The sequence below is a fragment of the Plectropomus leopardus genome, chromosome 4 (assembly GCF_008729295.1).
Source record: "Plectropomus leopardus isolate mb chromosome 4, YSFRI_Pleo_2.0, whole genome shotgun sequence".
Lineage (NCBI taxonomy): Eukaryota > Metazoa > Chordata > Actinopteri > Perciformes > Serranidae > Plectropomus > Plectropomus leopardus.
The window spans coordinates 9,412,403-9,436,270 of NC_056466.1; the positions used below are offsets into that span (position 1 = coordinate 9,412,403).

General features: G+C 39.4%; 2 protein-coding genes across 3 annotated transcripts in view; both read right to left on the reverse strand.

Annotated features, from left to right (window-relative positions):
* Positions 1–7,928, reverse strand: part of LOC121941831 (ras and Rab interactor 2-like) — a 41,598-nt gene extending 33,670 nt beyond the window's left edge. For both annotated transcript variants that reach the window (XM_042484722.1, XM_042484723.1), the window contains exon 1: positions 7,740–7,928. The gene's annotated coding sequence lies outside the window, so the exon portion shown is untranslated. The remainder of the gene's footprint in view (positions 1–7,739) is intronic.
* A 1,760-nt stretch (positions 7,929–9,688) lies between these two features.
* The window catches only part of LOC121942459 (sodium/potassium/calcium exchanger 3-like), a 58,798-nt gene continuing 44,618 nt past the window's right edge, over positions 9,689–23,868 (reverse strand). Inside the window, exons 6-17 of the mRNA XM_042485673.1 lie at positions 23,025–23,128; positions 21,008–21,082; positions 19,459–19,484; positions 19,328–19,381; positions 19,106–19,239; positions 17,985–18,145; positions 17,156–17,426; positions 16,887–17,053; positions 15,811–15,925; positions 15,519–15,631; positions 15,079–15,144; positions 9,689–13,569 (exon numbers count right to left, since the gene is read on the reverse strand). Coding sequence (XP_042341607.1) covers positions 13,417–13,569; positions 15,079–15,144; positions 15,519–15,631; positions 15,811–15,925; positions 16,887–17,053; positions 17,156–17,426; positions 17,985–18,145; positions 19,106–19,239; positions 19,328–19,381; positions 19,459–19,484; positions 21,008–21,082; positions 23,025–23,128 — 1,439 coding nt within the window. The 3' untranslated portion in view covers positions 9,689–13,416. The remainder of the gene's footprint in view (positions 13,570–15,078; positions 15,145–15,518; positions 15,632–15,810; positions 15,926–16,886; positions 17,054–17,155; positions 17,427–17,984; positions 18,146–19,105; positions 19,240–19,327; positions 19,382–19,458; positions 19,485–21,007; positions 21,083–23,024; positions 23,129–23,868) is intronic.

Consider the following 23,868-nt stretch of genomic DNA (forward strand, 5'->3'; position numbering starts at 1 on the left):
AAAGCTGCATTAATCAATATTTTCACAAAAAAAAAACTGAATCTGAAATGTAGGCTTCTATCCAACCAGCTTGAGATTAAACCACACCAACTTTTGCATGACGTCAAGGTCCGATTTTTGGCTGCCAGTCTGCTGCTGCAAGAGTTCATCAGTGGTTTTCGAGGCAGGTCACTGTGTTTCTATTAACGCACTTCTGCTTCCTTTATGCATCTATGTGTCTTGTTAACATGTTTATGCCTCCCCTGTGCTTATCTGTTCACTTGTTGGATTTGAGTTGCTATCTCAGATAATTATAATATATTATTATTTATATATAATAGTTTTGTTCCTTTCAACAGATAATACAAGGAACTTAAAACATGTGCAATGGATATTTCTCACAATTTTCTGACATTTAATACAATGAATAATTCAACAGAAACAATTATGATGAATGACGGATTAATCAGCAATAAGAATTATAATTATCTTTTACATCTCAAACAAAGTGCAATAAAACTGAAGTCAAATAAATTCTGACTTTGCAACATATCTAGTGACCTACAGAGAGACTGTATCGTTTCCTAACTGTCTCACAGACCTGATCTGTGTCTGGCGTAATGGTTTCAATTCCACAAACAAATGAGTGGAAGAAGCTACAACACAAAGAGTTGAACAGAATAAGGGAAAAATTAAGAGATGAACTTTACAAAAACTTTCCCACTCAGGATGTTTCCTGGAAATCAGTAGGTGATGATTCTGTGTCCTTCTGCTGTTGATTCTGTAAAAGAGCTGATACTAGTGACCGTGCCAATGAAAGCTCTGACAGCGAGGTGAATAATATATCCACATGCATAAACATCAGAGCCTCAGATGAATCAGAGAGCATGCTGGGTATTATAGGAAACAAGACAACCTCTCACTAGGTCCGCTTGGCAAAACCAACTGTGGAAATGTCCTGAAACCCCCTAAACCACCACCAAAACACTGACATCCCATCAAACTTTCAACTAATGTAGCTTTTTTATCAGGTACTTCATCACTGTGTGTGTGTGTGTGTGTGTGTGTGTGTGTGTGTGTGTGTAGCCTCAGCTGCAAGTAAACATATACACCAGAGAATTCTCCGCACCCCCCCCTCCCCCCCCCCCCCCCACGCCACCCCCGCCCCCCCCCCCCCCCCCCAGCTCTGCAGTACAGAGACACACTGTTCATAAGGTAAACACACACAGATGCACGCATATATTCACACATTAAAACCAGCACATAAGAGACACACAGACAAAGTTAATCATCAAGACATGTAAACACAAGTAAATAACTTCAGTTCAAAAACAGACACAATACCAAGCCCCTACGCCCCCATACATACACAGACTTCATTCTGTTTTGCATAATAACAATAAAAGAGAGACAGCAGGACTTCATTACGCTTTGTGTTATTGTTGTTTTAAAGCCCACTGATTGCGGGACCCTAATTTTCTCACAGTGGGTGTCATGCTAGTGAGGCTGTGCTGTCCTATATCAGCACTAATGAATAGCTTCAGTGTTTGACGGCGGTGAACACAGACGTGTGTATTGTTAGCAGCTCTTCTTTTGTATCACTGATGTTAACATTAACAAGATCTAATTTAATTTTGATTAATAATCTATTTAATTAATTTCTTTTTCTTACTGGGGGCCTGCAACTCATCTAAGCTTCTTTATCCTTGATAACACGTGCCTATGACAGTGGCACTAATTAAAGCGGTGGTTCAGCATTTTAGGAAATGCACTTGTTGGCTCTCTTACCAAGAGAAGATTGATATCAATTTCATCACACACTAGCCAAGAAAGCCAAAAAGCATGTGTCTTTAAATTGTGATTTATCCCTTTTATGGAGTTATTTATAGGCAGATGCAAGAAACATTTTACTAGTTTGTAGCACGATGCATGTAACCTATTAAGACTGTAATAAAAAAGCACCCCTTCTTTTCATTATGAATGTCACATTAATTAATTATTTGACTGCTGACTGCACACAATTCTCAGTTGGCAGCACTTCACATTAAAAAAAAGCAAACATTAAAAAGTCATGCAGTTGTCCTCTTCTTTTGCTGATAGCTATGATCTGGATCACTGTTTTAATGTGGACATTCAACCTAACTAGATAGTCGACCCCATTGGAGACACTTGTGGTGTAAATATACTGTAAGTTTCTATCATGCATTGTTCTTAAAATTATTAGACTGAGCAACATTGCCTTTTAAAACAGCAAACAGAAACCCAGATGTGACCTGACCGCTGTTTGTTGCTATTCCCCTGCAGTCTATCTGTCCAACCCTGTAAAATCCGATCCAACAAACGTAACCTGTATTTTTTTTAAACTGTCAGAAAAACATGAAGTGTTGCTTCATGTGTCAGCAGTGAGATCTCATTAAGAGCTATCAGGACTCCATGCTGCTGTCAGAGCAGCAGAGCACGAGGAGGGAGCTGCAGGCAGCTGAATAAACCCACTGCAACTCCCACACGTGGGTCATGTTATTGCCCTGAGGCAAACCAGATGAGTGTGTGTGTGTGTGTGTGTGTGTGTGTGTGCGCGCGTGTGTGTGTGTGTTTGCGCATGTTTACATGTGAGGAAGGGATCGACTGAGTGTATTTGATTTAAATACACTGGATTTGGCTATTTACTTTACTTAAAATGCCAACGCATTTCCTTAAAAACAGCTCCACAAATCTATGTTTGTGTGGTGTGTGCGTATGTGTGTGTGCATGTGTGTGCACGGGTGCGCGGCCGCAGAGCAGAATTTGGGTCAGTGGTTCTCTGTAAGTTCAGCTGAACTGACTGGCCCATGTTGTGTTGGTTAGCAAAGGAATCTGATCACTCACAGCTTTTCTTACGCGAGGATAGAAGGTCAGGATTACTTTCACTTTTTTTCCATGAAATGTTTATAGACCTTCTGTCAGTCAAACACCAACCTGACCAACAGCCTAACCTCTAATCACAGCTTTAAGAGGCTCGTAATAGCAACATGCAAACGCTGGAAATCCCTTCAAACAAATCAAACTTCACTTTTAATAAGAACGCCACTGGACTAAAACTTGGTGAGAAACAGGCACCAGCACCGCCCAGCCGAAACTTTCCACACTAAAGGTCAGCCTAGAAAAGCCTGGGCTGTTTTTGGGGCTACTCCCCTTTAAATTAGTCCCAGAAACAAGCCAAGCATCCAGCCAGCCCAGAAAGGTGGGGAATGTCTCTACATAACTTCTATTTCTTGAGATAAAAACAGAAGAGAGAGAGGAAAGAAGATGAGCAGATAGCTTCCAAAGAAACAGAGTCGTCTAATTAGCGTGATTACACCGGTGCTTGTTATTGTTGAGTCATGGAGGAGATATCAAAAGACAAGCAAAGGGTAAACAGACACTGGAAAGTGGATTTAAATTGCTTCAACCCAAAACTGGCTGTAACCTAGACTGGATTATCAACCATGCCAAGTGCCCTGCGGCCCCCGACCCTCAGGGGCCCCAGTCCTCATCCTCACTGTGTCGCAATTACATTGTGGTGTTCCGATTTATTTTAAATAAGAACCACTAAAGCATAAAATCAACTAAATGATAGGGTCTTCAATGGGCCTCCGTGCCCCAGTTTGTGGCTCTCATGCATTGTTATTATTACATTCAAGCCAGAGAGCCAAGTTTCAAAATACATACATTGAAAAATATCCCGGATGCTGAACAACGAAGAGGATTGACCTACTTTCCAGTTGCAGCTCCTATAGATGGATCCAGGGAAGAACCAAAGTAAACAAGTCGCCATTTCCACAGTGGCATTTTCCTACAATACGCACTTTTGGATTCAAGCTGTCCTCAGAGGTGTGTCCCCTGTGCAGTTCTCAGCTGCTTTTACTGTAGTGATGACATTCAATTTTTAGAAAAAAACGAAACAAAACATGGTGAAACAAGTGATATCAGTGAGCTTATCACTGCTAAGCTAACATAGCTAATGCTAGTGGGCTAATACACTGCTCGGGAGCTGCAGGGGCCCCAAAGACTGAACTGACTTAACAAACTGTGGCAAATATACAGAAGCAGGTCAATCTTTGGGTTTATTATTCTGGCTTTCAAGTTTGTTTAGGTCAGAAAATAGAAATGCAACTTGGAATACAGTTTTTTATCGTGCAGTGGATGGAATATTTTTCATCCACATGGTTAGAAGAATTTTTAGGTTTCTGCAAATGCCTTCAGAGTAGCTGTCAGTGATATTTATTTCAGATACTCCTACATTTTTATATTCTTTATTATTTCTGTTTATATTACTCTTACAATGTCTATACTTAAACTGACACTGACAAGCAAACCTCGGGTGGAGTAGTATTCATGTTGGTTTCTGGAGCTCGGGACAGAGTGAGATAAACCTTTTATGCAGTTTGTGCACTGAGCCTGATGGCTTGTTACAGGCAACAGGATACATGGTCAGTAAACATAGAATGGAGGGTCAATAGGGGTCCACAACTCATTTTTGCCCCAAGGTCCCCTAGCTTGTTAGTCTGACCCTGCCTGCAACTAACTCTCATTTTAAATCCTATGTTAAAAGGATGAAATAAGCTGCTGTCCAATTCAACTATAAATTTCATGAAGGATTTTGGCAGATATATCACTCACCAACATAATATAAAGTCATGCATACAGCAGATATTCGGCTCAGTTTGCAGAAATAGGAAAACCAGAGCTCCAGTCTGGGCTTTCTGCAGCTAAACGGAGTGTTTGGTTTCATGCCGCGCTGCAGGATTACAGCAGACATCAGTGTTGCTCCTGTGAAAGCGTTTAGTGTTAACATCCCCCACAGGGACAGTTTCCTCTCACACCGGCAACTCGAGTGGCTGCTTCCTCGTCCAGCCAAGATGACATCACTTTTTATAAACCTGTGAAGTTCTCGGCTCTGTCTTGAATTTGCAGACATAAGTGGTTTGAGGAGAGTTTCTTTTAAATCAAAATATGAAAAACACTCTCCATAACTCTACTGACAGGTTATTTTTCATTAAAATACCTTACTGCTGAGCAGCATCTAACCAGAGCTCTTTGTGCCAAAAACCCTTGGTTTTGCAGTGAAGCTAATCTCTTTAAAAAATTCCAAAGCAGCTTAAATGAGGAAACTGGCCCCTTTATTACATCGATAATCATCAGCTCACTGCTCATTTAGAAAAACAGAGAGGGCCACAGAGTTGTGTTCAGTCAGGTTCAGACGGGTCTTACATATTTCTGAAGGAAAACAGATCATCTCTCAGAGCAGTGGAAGGTAACGGGGAGATGCTGCAACACGTTGCCACTACATACTTTCATAGTAAGTAATAAGAGCTGTGAAATAAATGAGTAAGGGACTGTAGGAAAATGAACAGAGGTCAGCTGCTGCGGTGGGGACTTAGCCTTTGCAAATGGGGCACCTGCTCTATTAGGTGAGCTCTTGGGCGCCCTAGATAATTAATGTTTAAGTTGGGGTAATAAAACATTTTGCAATTATGTATGCATTGGCTCTTTTAGTTATTAATAATAAAACATATTTTTTAAATTTGAATATTCAGCTTTATTTTTTTTAAAACAGGCTCTATGAGAAATTCAGAGCGTATGAGTTGTCTGGAAGTGGTTATCAACTTGGACATGGCTGAGCCAGTGGCTAGCAGCTAACAGTGCTTACTCCATAAACAGTGCTAAACAATAGCAACAGTGCTTACAGAACTTAGGTAAAGATGCCATCCCAACATCAGTACCGGTAACTGCAGTATGACCGCACTGCAAAGCAGCTGTGAGCTAGCCAGTGGGATAAACACATGCACTAGCACATACACGTGGCTAGAACAACAACCACAACAAAAAACAGAGTAGCTCAGATTACAGCACACACAAAGGTAGCATGAATATGTCACATACGGGGCTTTTCCACTGGCACTTCTGGCTGTACTGAGTCAAACCATGCTGTGCTGATTGTATTCAAATGATCAGTTTAGACATGCCGAGCTACGCCAAGCTGCTCACAGGATAGACCATCTCCAGAGTTGGGCCAGAAGTGCGCCTGATCAGGTCGAATTGGGCAGTGGTGACATATCGCCAACCATAAACCAAACCCTGACGACCCTCCTTCTCCCAGGGAGGAAGAGTACGAGCACAAACAGCCACAGTGAGATGTTAGATGAAGCTCTGCACACAGCTCACCTCCAACAGATACACATAAACATCCATCTGCTGTGCAATGGAGAAACACAATTTAAATGGAATCGACAAGCCGTCATCAGTTAAAGACACACCTTCAAACAGGTAGCCTTGTTGTAGTGGAGATGCAGATCTCTGCCATGCCGGGCTAACGTACCAAGTCAAACCGAGTCAAGCAAAGCCAGCCTATGTGTATGGAAAAAAAGTAATACAGAACCTTTATTGTGCTGGGTGGAGGCAGTTACAGTTTCCTTCTATGGGAAGGGTATAAATGAAATACTATTAATGTCTGGGAGGTTCTTGCTTTATTTAAAAGTAAAACTTAAAATTTAGCCCCAACTTACCTGATAATTTTTATATATAGTGCCTATATATATATATATATATACATATATAAAACTGCAGTATTAGGCCTGGGGCTGGTGCAACCACATGGAAGTTGTATTTCCAAGATAAAATTCAATATTGAGGTCCCTGTAAAAATGTGTGTGATGTATAGCCGTGGTTATGGATCGGGCCTGGGCAATATTACCTATAAATAACATCGTGATTTTTAGACTACACCTCGATGGACAATACATAGCTTCATATTTTGAAATCTTCTCTAATCTACTGTAAAGTAATAAACAAATAAACTACTGTTACAACAATGTTAAACAAATTACTGTTGTAACTAAGTTAAATAAAGTACCGGTATGATAAAACTAGAGTGATTGTTTAGTAAAGTCAAATAATTTACTGTTAAAACAAGTTTAACAAAGTACTGATATGTCAAACTTAAACATAGTACTGTCCAAATAAGTTAACTCAAGAACTGTTATACCAGTGTTAAATAAAGTACTGTTATAGCAAATTTAAATAAAGTACTGTGGAAGTAAAATTAAATAAAGCACTGGAATGACAGTTACATTTTTCAAATCCAAAATCTATGATATTTACAGTCATTTCACAATAATATCAATATATTGTCCTCTTATATGTGGTCGTGTGTGTACTTTTTCTTAAAGCTTTTGTATCAGTAAATACTTCAAATAAGTAGCACAATCTAATTGACCTTGTAAACTTTCAAAAATGCTGCCAGTGTTACAAGATGCTGGAAATTCAACTATGTTTCCGAAGAACTACTAGATTGACCGTTTCCAAACACCACTAAATAAATACATACCACAGATAAGAGGGTTTTTATTATCTGAACTATTACTCAAAAGGCAGAAAAGTCCCAAAGCTGCCTTCAGGAAATTGCAGCTAAAAGATTAGGCAACTGGAAGCAAAACTGACTTTGATTTCATCAACTTTTGTCACATAGCAGAGCTTTTTTTTCCCAACCATATGGAGCTGCACATTACCCTCTCATATATCTGGCTACAGGCTAATTTCTTTCTTTCTTTCTTTTTTGCACATCACATTGCTTTAATAACCAGGTATTTCACTCTCTGCACGCCAGACACACAATCCAAACTCTCCAGAAAACTTTCCCAAAAGTTGGTATCTGTATGTAAACACTTGGAACCAGGAATCATGGTCCACAGTTAACCAGTCTACCGCTAACAACTTTTGACAACAAAGACAACTTTGCTCACCTTAAAGTCGACCTCCTTCACCACTCAGTCGGTGTTTTTGTCCGGTTATGCTCCATGCAGGAAAATCATGTTCGCTGCGCAGTTTGTTTTCTTTTGTTTTCGGGTGACACCGAGGAGTCTCACTGTCCCCGGACTCGGTGGGTTACATGGTTTAATGTCGGACTGAGACAGAGTGACCGGGTTTGGATCCCAGCACTGAGGTGAGATTGACGCAGCAGCAGGAGGAGGAGGAGGAGGAGGAGGAGAGCTGCGGTAACATGACGCCTCCTCCTGATTGGCTGAGGAACTAATGTCGACTTTCATCTACATTTTTCATTCTGTCATGAGAAGTTTATTTCATTAGATATCTGGAAACTCGTTAAACTAATTATATTAATGATAATGGAGTTTATTTATGGACCACTTTTCATACAAGGAAAGCAGCTAAAAATGCTTCACAATTAAAAGAAGTGCAACAGAAAAAACAAGAATAAACAGTCAAAAGGCATGCGGTGAGCCCAAAATAGAAAAGTCAAAGTAAAAAGTACAGAGACCAGTTAAAACAGTGCACATAGCAGAGCTGAACATTGGAATTGAAATTTAAAATAATGAATAGAAGAGTTCTGTTTATTAAAAGCTAGACTGAATAGATAGGTTTTCAGTTGTCATTTAAAACTGTTCACAGAGCCCACTTTCTCATGTCCTTTGGAAGGGTGTTCCATAGTTTTGGAGCATACTGAACAAAAACTGCTCTGCCTATTTTTTGTGCATATGTTTGTGTGTATTTAAAAACCCAGCAGTAAAGGATCTAAGAGCTCCTGAAGGATTAGAGAGTCTGCAATCTAGGCCGGTCCCAAACCATTAAGAGAGATGCACAAGCCTATTACTGCAGAGTTGCCACATAGAAAACATAAACTATAAGTATGAAAGTTTCATGCTATGCCTTCTATAGAAATGTTTTGTATATAGATAATATTAGAATAATATGTGATGAACACAAGTTTATGATACTTACACGTTTTTTCAGCATGATAATCTTCACAGATGAACACCACTTTTGTGAGTTTTGAAGCGTAAATGAAATTGCCTGAAGCAAAAAGCTATTGTTAGGCTATAAACGAACTACATCCTGGTCACACAACTTAAACATCACCATCCTGAATTGTTCAACTTCTGATTTGATTTAGCACGCTTAATTTTCTACAAAACTCTCTCCTGTTAGCGTGACCTGATCTAGCTAATCATCATGGCTATGTCAATTGAAAGTCTCGCTAATAGTTTCTGTGTCAGGTGTGATGACTTTTAACGTCCCCGATAAACACTGTAGTCTGATTTAGCCACTTGTTAGCAACCACCTTTTTAAGACACGGAAAACCTTTGAATTTCAAAAATCACCCCCTGGTGTCTGTCTGCAGTATAGGCCATAAAGCCGGCCCCTCCATGTTGGTAAACAGGACATAGGCTAAACTAAACTCAAAGTAGGCTACACACCAACATTTTTTCCCCCCAAAAAATGGTTACAATCACTTTAGCTAGTTCTTATCCTGACTTTTATTCAAGTGTTTGCTCTTATAAGTTTTAATGCAAAGCTCGAGGCTTCAAAATGAGCGCCCACAAAGCAATAAGTAACGTCACGGTAGTTATGTCCAATATTTTTACAGTGTATGTTTTCAAAACATGCACACCATGTTTGTCAGCATATTTGAGGTCATATTATTTAATAATGGCAATTTTTGCCAGATAATGTAAATAAAACACTGTGTAGATAACACAGGAGTTTTCAGTTTCTCCAAAAAGATGTTGAAAAATATTAAACTGTTTATTTTCATGATAACTTTCTGTCAAAATAAGGAGGTTAATGATGTAGTGAACAGCTCATAAAGACATGGGAAAGTAATTTGTGTATGTAAATCAGTTTATTGCAAGAAGACCACTGGGAACAAGGCCAACATCTTCATCTCTCTGTGGCTCTGAGCTCTGCCCAGAGGTCCTCATCAACAAAAATGAGGATTTACAAACAATCGAGAAGACATGAGCATAAAACGACATTAATTAGCTGAAAACTAACTGTTGTAGACCTACATTCTAAATACAGTATATATCTCCAGTATAACTGCTCATCAGAAGTTATTCCAACATCTGTGTTTCTAATAGCATACCCCTTTGATATGTACAGCATAATCAAGACAGTGCCTTTTTGATCTTGGAAATGCATTAAAATTACACACAAAATAATCTGAATTATGAGAGAGGCATGCACACCGACCAGTATTTATCTCTACGTAGTCTACCTGAAAATATACCCCCAACCAATTCCTACTGAGTGTAAAATATCAGCCATCTGCGAAGCTGTAACCCAGCTCTACAGCGCTCTCTTGTGGCTGCAGGAGGACCACCTACAGAGGACAGCTTTGTTATTAATCAGCAACTCTATTAACAGGAGAATTCTCAATGAGAATCCTTCAAGGTAAAAATAAAAAACATATCTTCCACATTTTGTTTGAACACATGCTGAAACAGAGTGGCAATACTGTTGACAAAGGTGTTTTTTTTTGGCTCAAAGACAAGCAGGAGAATGGCCACAGGCGTTGGTTTTGAAGCCTCAAATACAAGGGATGGCACAAGAGTTAAAGCACTGTGTTTGAGAAACAATATGTTGTGAGAGTTCAAAGGGTGGTGTGCCATCAGTACGCACTTACGTTTATCTGAAAGTGAATCTTTCACATCCATGAGTTATCACTAGCTCAACATGCGAGGGGATTCATAACATCTTCCACTCGTGTAAGGACCAGTGACAAAAGCTGTGTTTACGCCTGATATTAACATGCATCCTGGGTGATCAGATCACAAGTGGACAGCTCTAAGTACAGGTGCGAATGCACCTAATGGGTCCTCAATGCATCTTGAGATCCAATCGCTTAGACCACATTTAGAGGTGGTCTGGGCGGCATATGACCATATTCTTTCATCTTGGTGTACGCTAATCTGTCCTGTGCCACATCAACCGCCTAATAAGATGATGTCCTCTGCATAGGTGAGAGTAGGTATTAATTCCTGCATCGATTGTGTTGTTTTAAAGAGCGAAATGACAAAAAAAGGCCACATTAATACCAGAAGAAACATGCTGAATCCAAATGTCTGGACTTCACTAGACATGTGGACTTTGCGGGTGCATTCCCAGGAAGTTTGGGAGTGCTGATGGCTGTCCAAATTCATATTCGCCCAGTTCACAAGGGTCCTCAAGCAAACTCTGTAGACTTCCAGGTAGTCAGTGTGAGGTGCAGACTTCACAAGATTGTGGTTAATTACCCACACTGTTTTGTTTTCCAATGACTGACTTAAAAAAACCAAAAAAACAACATTTAATGTAATTATTGTATTACACTTGAATCATGAAGGCCAGAGATCATTTTCAACCACATTCTGACACAGAAATATGTAGAATTACAGGCTATGAAAGTCATCAAAATGTATTATATTAGTGCAACCTACCCTAAAGGCAGTATAATGCCAAATACACGGGCAAAAAAATTAGCCCAAAACAATAAAAGGTCTTCCAATGTAAGAACAATTTATTTAGTCTAGTCATTATTCACCAACATTTCTGCAGTTGAATGTGTGTAGCCTCTATGCTCTATAGAGCTGTAAAAATATCATTGAGTTCAGTCTCAATAAAAGCCTATAGTCTACATGGGATTCATATCTTGTTATCTGCAGGTCCAGATAAGCAGACAGAATATGACAAAAGCAATCACAGCTCACATGACTGTAGCTTTTGCTCAAACATTTCCACAGCAATGAGTGAAACAGACTTCGGGACTGTCTATCAGCGGCTTGAAGTTTTTTGCCTTCGCAGACTTTACGTGATGACAGTAAACACATCACAGAACAAACAACTAAGTCCGCCAGGGGTGGACATTTGGATTCAGCCACATTGTCTGGTTTCCATTTGGGTCAAAGAGTTTGTATAATGGAAGCCGGATGAATCATATCACAATTTGGCAATTTATGAGAATGCATTTGGTCTTTGCAAAGGAAATGACTTAGGTCTTGGCTTGCAAGTAGAAGGGGGACGTGACATCTGATCACAAGTGGACACTCAAGACACATGTGGAGACACATGCTAATGCAAGGTGTAAGCAGACGGACTTAAAACTGTCCGCTTGCAAAGGGATCACCTGAGACGTGTTAATACCAGGTGTAAACAGAGTCAAAGATTGCATTTTCAGTCCATCTCTTCAAATCAGAACATTTCCACGGCAACTCAACCCTGCCGTGCATCATTGGCAAAAAACACCGTGTTTGTACCAATATACAAATGTTGCAATATCTTTCCAAACTATACAAAACTTATAAATTATAAAGTTCTAATCTTAAATATAAACAACATCAAGTCAGTTTCCAGTACTTAGATTATATATTAGGTACAGTACATTGTACAGCTCCGTCATCAAAGAGCGGAGGGCGTTCCATTTAATACACTGTACATGATCCAAAGGGCTGAAACTGGTGGTTAGACATGATCTTTGAATAAATTAATTCATAAATAAATCATGATTATGTCTTCCCAGTAACAGTGATGTCCTTGGTTCCCCTCGAGACTGTCTCACACACACATGCACGCACACACCCACACACACTGTGCACTCGAGCTGACTCTTAAGTCCAAATCTAAGACTCTTACTCCTATTCTAAAAATACTTTTGGCTTTAAGAAGTAACAATGTTATACTCAACTCAGAGACTAATTTCATATGTACAAGAGGTCTACTGTCTAGAGGGAACTTTAATTCAGTAGTTATATATTTAGAGTACCTGTAGACGCTTTGCAATGACAGAATAAAATCTCTAATCAATAAAGTGACAGTGCTGGATGTCCCTTGCAGGCAGATCCCTTTCCTACGTCAGAGAAATAAAGCCCAGATCTACACAGATATGCCCGCAGAGAGACAAACAAACAAGAATAGACTCTATATGTGAAATAGTGTTAAATATCTAGATTCTCTCCTTCAGTGCAAAGCTAAAGTTGTGTCTAGCACAGCATGCTGTGTAGGCTGGTACTGAGCATGAGAGACATGTTGAAGCGTTTTGAGTGTATTACTGGCAGACCAAATCCCTAAAGGAAAACGTAACAATATTGTTACTGTGGTTGGATCATTCAGCTTGGCGAGACTGATCCAGTTGTGCATAAGAGAATCCCATGTATCAGCTAATGTTAGTACTTATATAATCCTCAAATATATACAGAGAAAGTACTTAAAAATACCTTAATCGTGTGCTTATATCCAAACTTGTACAAAGAGTAACAAACAATCCAGCTTAAAATCGCTGTGAGCGCAGGATTTCTCTCTTTTTCCACCAGTCAGTTACAGTAGCAGCTTCTTCACCAACAGTAACCTAACTGTTGGTGTTAATACAGTTAACTCCAGCCAACCTTTCGGTTCATGAGACGATTGGCAGCAATCTTGGCTGCTGGGACTCTCTATCGCGCCTTCGATCCGGTCCCCAAAAAAACTTCCGGTGTCTTCTGTCTTGTGTGTATTGCACCAAAGATAAATCATAGAGCTCTACTTTTTCTATTTGAAAAAAATCAAAGGTAAGACTTGGTTTCAAGGCGCAGAGAAACTGGAAGCCAGGTGAGATTTCCTCCATGAACCAGAGGAAGAAGAAGAAGACAAAGAAACAGAAGAGGGGGGAGGTCAGTGGATGTCTGAGCACATGGGGAGGTTGACGAAGATGAAGACGTTGAACTCGATAAGGACGGAGAAGCATAGAAAGATGGCATACATGATGAGGCAGGCCAAGCCAAGCCGCCAGTCCAGAGTCCATTTGTTTAAATGGACACCGAGAACCTGCAGAGAGAAGACAAAGCATTAGTAAAAGAACAAATCTTTGCTATAGTACAATATGAATTAAAATTAAGGGTCTACAGATGAACGGCCTGGCCAATTATTGGGGCCAATATTTGGCATTTTGCCGATTATCTGTATCTGTGTTTTATTTTAATGATAGCCGATAAAATTAATTAATGAAATGCACGTAAAGTCTTATTTAAATTTGCACTGAACTTCTTTTTTTTTTTTTTTAAAAAAACTTGCTGGGAACTTGCTGTGCGTGATGTTGAAAGTTTCAGTTTTGATTAAACATTTGCTAAAGGCATTTAAACTAAGTTTTGTGTTGAAGTTTATTATATTTATAAATTTAAAATTTCAACATAAAGCTTTTAATTTTTATTGTAAATGCATACCGGTTCCAAATATCTGGTATCAGTCTAAGTACTAATGATCAGTAATATCGGTCAACCCCTAATCAAAATACAGAGAAATTGGCAACATTGTATTGAAACAATTCCTACTTTATGAGCATTTTTAAAGTGACCAGAGTCTGGGAGAGCCTGCCGAAGCCTTGCCACATGAGGACGGGTTGGAATATGGAAAAGGTTGCAGTTTCATCAGAGTACGATATGAGTCATTTGTACATACAGTATGTTTAGTGTAGTGATGGCCTTGTTTCACATTGCGAGACCTTTCTCCACAGTTACAGAACATGAGAAAAGTCTGAAAGCACGCTCATTATTCTGCTATAGGGGAAAAATGCTCTGGGTTGTTTGTATTTTTTTAAACCAATAACATTGTCCAGTCGTCATGGGCTGCACTAACCATTTGTTTTTATTTCCTATGCCCACTAGATGTTGCTCTTGCTTTAAAGAAAAAGGTTCAAGGAATGGCAATAGACTGTGTTCAAATACCCACTCTACCCTACTATGTAATATGGCTAAAAATGATTTAGTATGTCCCTATACATAGTATGTCAAATGCAGTATGCCAAAAATACCAGGATGTTCTACTATATCTGGTCAGATTTTGATGTATGTTAACCAACATGCTTTTCTGGCTATTTAATGACAGCGCATTCAAGTGACTAATGACCAGTCCGATGGTAAAATTAGGAATATGAGTTATGAGTGAACAAAATAATCACAGAGATTATCAATAACAAAAAAAAAGAAAAAGAAAATAACAATGGCAGAGAAATGCATATGTAGACTAATTTAATGGATATAAAATGTTCCACAGTGTATGCAGTTATAACTTAAAAGATAAACACTGCAGAATAACAGCAGCAGAGCCCCCCGGGCTGACCTCTGTCTGTGCTGACTTTGGCAAATTGCAATTTGTTTCATCTCCGTGGTAACACATATATGAAAAAGAGGGTCAAAGTTCAAAGTTAAGACATTTAAAAACTTTTAAAAGACGTGCAAACACCCTGCTCAAAACTACAAAGATGTTAGATGAAAGCACTTTAGCCCAAAGTATCACCATGACAGCCCGATAAGGTAAATTTAAAAAATCAGTACTTACTGTGACGAATACTGAAGCTAGAAGGAGTCCAACAGAGAATATGAGTCCTCTGCTGTTGAGATGGATCTGAGGAGACAAACACAGAGATTACAGTATTTTGTCAGACTGTCAGGTTTCCTAAATGGCCTTAAAATTATAAAGAGAGGGCAGCTCTGTCCTGATACACACACAATAACATCCTGACTTTTATTACACCTTTTCCAAATGTCTTTTTCCCATAACAAGAGTAATCAGCAGGCCAATTAACACATAATATCATCTCGGTGTATGGTGATTAACTGTGCAGTGCCCCAACAAATACTGTGTGGATGTATTTGTGTATTACTGCTCTGCACTGAATATTACAGACGATTGTTCCCGTCCTTCACGAGCACAGCTCTCTGTTCTATTCTTGTCTAAGTCCAGCAGAATCTCCTCTGGCTGAGCTGAGAAGCACTCACGATGGAGCCGTAGTCGATGCAGAGTGTTTGCAGCGCCCAGGGCAGGCCCAGGCCTACCAGGATGTCAAACACATTACTGCCTATGGAGTTGGAGATGGCCATGTCTCCCAGACCTGAGGCAAGGAGAGCAACACTGTCAAGGTCTGTATACAGTCAGGAGACGAGTCAATTATGACAAGCAATATTCAGCCTACTCCTTCTTCTAACAGCATTTTAGCTTTGTTTTACTCAAAACAAATATTGATTTTATATTACGGCGTGTGTGTGTGTGTGTGTGTGTGTGTGTGTGTACCTTGCCGTGCGACTATAACACTCGCCATGCAGTCCGGGACACTGGTGCCTGCTGCGAGGAAGGTGATGCCCATGATAACGTCAGGAATGCCCAAAGTGAAGCCGATCACAGTCACCTGAAACCAAAAAGACTTTGTTTCAATATTGTCTCTCAGGGTTCTTGGACATTTTCATTTCAAATACTTTTCTGGACTCAAACTTTCAGACTTCTCTGTAGATTTTTCCACTGTTGGGAGGTTTCATTTTTACAAATGTCATAGATTACCGACTGATAATTACCCCATTAAAAATGTAATAATGCAATCATTTTCATTACTTTATCAGAGTAACGTAACTATTAAATGTGACTACTTTTCTAGCAGAGGTTTTAAACTAGGCAATAAAGCTAAGCCGTCCTAAAAACATAATTTATGTTGTTGCTGATAGCCTTTTCACAGCTTATAAAAAAAATGCACTCTACTTCTCTCTAAAAATGTTGAAGCCCGTTTCTAATTTTAAAGAAAAATATTGTTGAATATACAACAATGAAAGGCGTTCTTGTCCAACAACGTGGCCACCCACCTTGTCGTAGTCAGCTGGTAGCAGTCTCAGGAAACTCAGGTTGCTTAAAGCTATGGACATTTATTTGACTAGCAAATGAGAGGTAGTGCACATTCAAATAAGTGAACCAAAAAAAAAAACATTCAAACTTTTGCTGCCAAATAAATAGAGTCTGTCTTGACATAGAGACAGCTTCTAGTACCTCATCCTATCCAGAAATACGACTAAAGAAGACATTCTTGCATAGCAAGAAGGTGTAACTATTTACATGTAACTATTTACTACCCAACACTGGATTTCTCAGACCATATCAGACAGCTGAGTACTGATAGCCAGCCTTCAGCATTTACCCACTGTGGCTGTTCAGTCCACACTCCTACACAGACAGTTGGACTTTTTCCTCTGTCAAACATCTCTGAACAAAGAGAAGTTAAACTAAGTGCTTCCTATACTTGTATTATTTCATCTCAACATACTGAATAAAACGTTGGTGATGTAATGTAAACAGTGTCAGATTGGGAGACAAATTAGACTGACCATCCAGACCATGATGTAGGAGAGGCCAGCGATCCAGATGGTGGCGGTGAAGAAGGAGACCATGAACCATCTCTCCCAGCGCCGCTTGGCACAGTTGGGCACGGTGAAGAACAGAAGCAGTGACAGAGGCCACATCAAAAGCCACTTCAGCTTGTTACACACCCCAGCTGGAGGAAGATGATGATGAATGATGATGGCCTCAGTGACAGCGCCAAGAACTGAACATTTATTGGCAGTAATCATTAAATGTCATCTATACTGTACTTTACCTGGAATTTTGAACGGCACCAGAGGGCCATTATTGTCATCTTCTCCCTCTCCTTCCTCATCGTTCTCATTGTTCTCATTATCTTCATTTTCGTTCTCTGTCTCGTTCCCAGACTCCAGTCGCTGAAGTCTGCACCTCCCATTCAGACCCTGCTCAGCTCCACCCATCCCGTTCTCTAAGCCCCGCCTCCCCTGAGCCCTGGCGGCGGAGTCAGAGTCGCCGTTAGTGATGCGGTTGACTCGAGTCTCAGTTGTGTTGATCAGTCTTTGCCTCTGAAAGTGATTAGAGAAAATAATTAGACAGCATAAAGCTATGACAACGATACTTCCATTAACACATTTTGTATTGTTGTGTATGTTAGTGTGTCCCAGTTGAACCCCGTTAACTAGTAAAGTTTGTTTTCATTTATTTATATAAGAGGAAAATGCCTCTTATATTTGTCTGAAGCAGAAGTTAATGTTCTTTTCTCTGTTTTTCAGTTGAAAGCCCAAATTTGGCTATTTGGTTTGGATTAACATCCAGACTGTAGTCTGCAGCAGACAGGTGCCTGAGAGAAAATGTTGGCTGTAATATCCAAAGAAAATTAACATTCATTCCACTCCTTCTTCTGCTGAACCCAGACAGAGTTATTTAGTTTGTATTTATGTTAAGACTCTGGTTTGGCAGGGATTTTTCAAAGTAACTTAAGTTGACAAAACTTTTTTTTCTAGAGGGTAGCTTTGCTGATGTTCAACTTTTCTCAATTTAAAATAGCTTATAGCATATAAAGATACACAACTCAACACAGAGTCCAATACAGTGTATGTGAATCCATCTATAGTTTAGTTCACCTCATTGATGAGCATCCGAGAAGCCATGGTAAGGCGGGTTCTGGGGGAGAAGTGACTGGTGATCATGATCCTCATGCCGGCCTCGGAGAAAGACAGCTGGTGGGGGTACGCAGACAGCAGCTCATCCACCATCAGCACAGACGGCTTACAGTGGAAGTTAGCTAAAAAGAGATAACACACAAACGCACACACACACTTTCATCTGACTGCACTGCTGAGTGTTTACTGCTTAATCCAACTGAAAGCACAATTAGTCATCAGTCAAAAATCATGTGAAAGTGATTTTGAATTATGTTGCTAACATTGTTTTATTATTGAAAGAAACTGCTTGAATTGGCGCCTCATGGATGCAATCCTTACAACTAACAAATCAAGTTGCAGTTTACATCAATGTCTGTCCAGACTAGGACTGGGCAATAGATCAGCATTATACTGATATTGTAATATGAGACTAGATAGCATCTTAGATTGGATTTCATAATAAAAGTGTTGTGTTTCCCTGTTTTTTAAAGGCTGCATTAAAGTAAAGTGACGTAATTTTCTGAACTACAGTGTTCTACCTGTTTGACTTGCCTGTGGGGGACAATGGGGAGTACGTGTCTCTCGTGCTACCGATGCAAGAGGTTGACGATGAAGAAAACCACCACCAGTACATTCGCTCGTGCTACGATACCCCAGCTTTTTATATACATACTGCATCTCATTTCTAGTTATTTTTTGAGGACGTGCATATCCTATGCAGGGGACACAGTAAGGATTTCTCCAGCCTAAGAGCTTCTGTTGAGGGGCAGGCGGTGGGAGCTCAGCAGTGGGCCCCATTAAGTAGAGGAAGTTCTTCACTGAGAAAGGGGTCAAGTATCAACCATTGTCTACACAGCCAAAACTTTAGCGCTGAGGATCTATGCTGGCAACCATCCCAGGACAAAATAGACAAACTTTGTCGATAAAGTCATACTTGACCATCTTATCCTGGAGCCAAACAAAAATAGACGAGGAGTGGTGCCCCAGCTGCCTTTACAGCATATTTATGTAAATTTCAGTGTGCAGAGATGAGCAGCTAAAGCCTACAGAGTCCTGTTAGAGGGCAAAGCCTGTGTGTAAAGTAGAGCAGATTATGCTACCTTTCTTGAGCAGGACTGCAGTGGCATCACACGTGACGTTGTCCTCCAGATCAGTGCTTCCTGTCAGACCGTTGGACAGATTCACAGAGGTCTTCTTTCGACGGTCAAAGTAGCGATGTGCCCTGTTGTTAAACCTGACAATGACAAACGAATAAGAGTGGGCCACAATTTCTTTCAGCTTCATGCAGATGATCAGTTAACTGAAGGCGTGATGACACTCACTTCATGATGAGGATGTAAACTGCATACATGAGAATCAGAACAAGAGACTCCCACCTGCACACAAACACAAGGTCAGTAAAATCTATACAGTCAGTGAGAGAGAGTGCATAAAAGAAAACATCCTGACTCACCAGCACACCTTCTCATCGTAGATGAACTAAAAGACAAAGAGGACACAAGAGGGCATTAGGTGAAGCAATAATTGAAATTAATTCTGCATCTCAGCATCTACTCCACTAGAGGGCATGACCAATCCAGAGCTCAGACAGCCAGAAAAAAAGGTCAAAGCATGACCTTTTGGTTCATTGGGTTTTATTTTGAAACGACTAATGAGATTTAATTTAATTTTCTGTCACTATGTTTATGTTCTGCACCAACAAACAGAAGCAAATTCCTGCTATGTGAAAACTGTTCGTCAATAAACTGGGTTCTGATTCTTAGTAGCCGCACACTTAAAATGTGAAGTCATGGATCCCGCTGTGAATCTCTGTTATTTTTCAGTGAAACAGTGCTGCTGATTTATTCATTTTTGTGCAGAACACATAAGCTAAACAATTAAACTCAACAAAGAGAAAGGAAACATTTGTTTTTCTTAACATTTAGTACAAGGCCCCCCTGGAATTTATTAGATGTTTAAAAAAAACTGTAAGCAAAGGCTTCATTTCAGCAGTGGCATAAGTATCCACATCCTTTACTTAATCAACAGTCAATCAAGGCTCTTAGGGCCTGTACACAGCTAGTATTTTAAAGGTTTTTGGTGGCTGTATAAAGAGAACTGGTGTACGTTTATTCTGTGTGCACCGCTTAACTCTGGTTTCCGGTGTTTCTGGTGTGAAAAAATATCTTCCCCAATCAGCATATATATAAATAAATGTCCGGTAGATCTTTACTTAGTATACTTACATATTTTGTTTACATTTCACTCTTAAGTTTTTATTAAAATTTTTGGATTACTCAAACATCATGTGAGGAAAAAAACAACAACGATTCAATATAAACAATACAATTATCTTTAAAAAATAATAACAACAAGCAAACAATAGCACATAATCATACATCAGTGTCCCTTTGAGTGACGTTAATTAAATAACGTAAAATAAAATGATAGTCTTCCTAACATGTTTCTCACTTGTTTTGGTAATGTCAGCTCATGTTTAAGCCCCTTTAAACTGAGCTGAATCAAACGCCACCATATTAGAAGGCAGTGCGTCTGGGAGTTGTAGTTACAGAGTTTGGCCACTATATCAAATTGGCTTTAAAGTCCTGTGCACTTCCTGGGGTCCCGGTGTACACCTGGTATTAGGGTCTTACTTTCTAGCACTGTTTTATTTTCTTGGTGCATTGCATTGTGTATTTCAGTATGCACATCAACACTTCTGAGTATACATGATCTTCATCATTTTTCCTGTGTGAATACATCCCATACTGTCTCCATACATCTCTGTACATACATGTTCTGTATAACCAAAGACACACTAAAAATATCCACATTCACAGTTAATGCACCGTATCTGTATATTTTATTGACTTAGTGCAAAGTGTGCTCATTAGGTATTAATACAAGAGCTGTGAACCATAAACCGCACATTCAATTTGGCCTTTTATGCTTTGTAGTAAGTATTTCTGCAATCACCACACACTTGATCATGTTTATTTGCAAGTGAGTATATGAGCTCTTACCACGATGAGGGCGGTGATGGAAAAGATGTAATAAATTGAATCTCGGAGTAGAGCCCAGTAAGATAGCTTCACTGCCTGCAAGGAAAAAATAAAGCAGATATAAGAAAACTCACAAAAATATGTATGCAGCTTCAGTTCGCACACACTCTTATAGTAACACTTCTCCTTGCTGGAGTTTATGCAGCACTGTGCTACAGAAACGCCTCTGACATCATTATCATACTGAAGTAAACACAGGAGCTCTTGAGTTGACCTCCTGAACCACACTCATTGAAAAAGCCAATTGCAAGGTCCCATCCTACGTGAGAAAGGTGCTGGTGTGTTTATCGACTTTATGTAATCAATGCAGGAGCCCACAATGCAATGAGTAACTCTGTAACACTCTCCCACACAACGCTCACACTGTATATATGTAAGTGGAAGGTTAGAAGTCACATCTTGAAAGTGCCACTCCCAGCTGTGGAATCGTTTTGCGAGGCAGAGCGCACAGTCAGAGAATAACAAAGCTTTAAAGTGTTTGCTTGGACTCTGTTTTAACTGGAGAGCCTGCTATGAACAGCCAGCCAAAGGTAACAAACAGTAGTGAGGTGCAACGGCAGCACTATTATTGCACCCCGTCCTTCCAAGCCCCATCACAGCACCCGCCCTTTCTCCCTCATTATCTCACTATGATTATGTAATGCACAATCTGGGATTGCATCACTGTTTGAGGTCCAGTGCATATATTTTTCAGAGCAAAGAGCTTATCCTTGTACTCTGCTCATTTCCATGTCCCTGGCATGTCAGATGGCATCAGAGAGAGGCTGCATTCTTATCTCTGTATCTCCTGCAGCACACAGCATTGAGGATGCAAAGCAGAAAAGAGATACAAATGATCTATCGTGTTCAGACTGATGGGAGGTTGTATGTGTGGCTGGTTAGGCAAATCATGCACAGAGGAGAATATAAAGGGAAAACATCAAAAGAAAAGTTTTCAATGTGTGCCAGTGTGTATTCAGGACTGTGAGCACAACGTCACATGAGAGCTGAGAAAAATCTGTCTATACTGGCAATCACGAAAAGATGAAAATTGCAGAGGCTGGGAATACAGGTATATGTCAGACACAAGAAAAAAAAGGCATGAAATACCTGAATAAAATATCTTTTTTTTCCTCAGGGGTATGTGGATTTGCTCTTCTTTTTAATTGTTATTTTAAGAATGACATAGAAATACTGGAGTTACAAATCATAAAAAAGACAGAACAGGAAAAAGGGTAATGAAGAAGCATAAAAAAAATTTAAAAAGGAAAAAAACATCTAAAATAAAAATGTAAAAATCTTTATTAATAAATAACTTAACCATATAAATTCATTTCATGGGATATAATTGAAGTTTTAAATTTTGTTTCTTGGCATATAAAAATATTGAAATCAATTTTCAGTTTTTCATTTTTTGGTCTTTTTTAACAGGGGTATATTAATTTACTTCTAATTTTTTTTTGTATTTTAAGAAATTATATGACATAGTAATAGTGGAGTTACAAATCCTAAAAATAGACAGAACAGGAAGATAAAATAATAAAAATTATAAATAACTAAAAATTGATTTCAATATTTTTATATGCAAAGACACAAAATTTAAAACTTCAATTATATCACATGAAATGAACTTATAAAATAATAATAATCATAATAATAACAATAATAATAAATAATAATAATAATCTAACTGGTTAGATAAATCTAATTCCACGGGATATAAAAACATCTAAATAAAATCTACGTATGTGGCTCATACTTATCAAATTTCCTCTGAAGCTGTATTTTGGGGCATTCAGGCATATGTGCTCATGCATGCATAAATCTACATTGTGTCCTAAATCTTTATGCATAAACATTGTGCATGCATGCATGAGTACTTTCTCCCTCTTTGTGTTTATGGTGCTTCATATCTAAAGGTGACATTAAGCTGTGAGTTGTACTCTGTGAAAATGCCATCGGGTCAGCAGCAGTGTAACGCTGCAATGACATGTCATACCTGGCCAGCGAAGAAGCCACACACACCGATGATGCAGAGGATGTTGAAGACAGCTGAACCCACGATGGTCCCGACACCAACGTCACCTTTGGTGATGAACACGCCTGGGGAGAGAATGAGCCAGTACACACGCGCGCACACACACACACACACACACACACACACACACACACACACACACCGTGTTATGACTATAGAAAGCACAGATGATGTGCTGTACACTGTACTTGACATTTCTGGTTGCAGCACAGCATCTGCAGTGCTGACAAACAGATGTCACACAACTGTCAAAACATTCGTAAATGATTCTGCCCAGTTTGTCTGGACCTCTCACTCACTCACAGACACACAAACATACACACACAAACACAACATGAAGGAAGCAAATTTTGTTTTAAATACTAAATACTAAATTCTGTATCAAAAAGACAGTTAGGTAATGTAACCGTCCCTGTTTTAAAGTGAATGCTTTTTATTCTGTTGGTTCAAACAGATCTACAACACCGAACATAACCAAGATCAAAGAAAACACATGTGGCTGTTACTCCTCAGCAGCAATTCTCTAGTGTGTAGTGCATACATTTAATGTGATTCAGTACATTAAAAGCCATGTTTGCTTTCTGCATGTGTCTTGGGATGAAAGCATTACTGTAGAGCATCCATTAAAAGACATACTGCCTCCCTCACCAGCCCTTTCAGGATGTTGCAATGTTGTGATTACAACTATCCAGCAAATCAAACCAAGCCCTGTGAATTCTGCATGACTTTGTAGTTTTGTCCAAACAATGCAACTTTTCTGCAAATTTGACATATAATCATTGTTTCCGATGAGTTTCACCAGTCA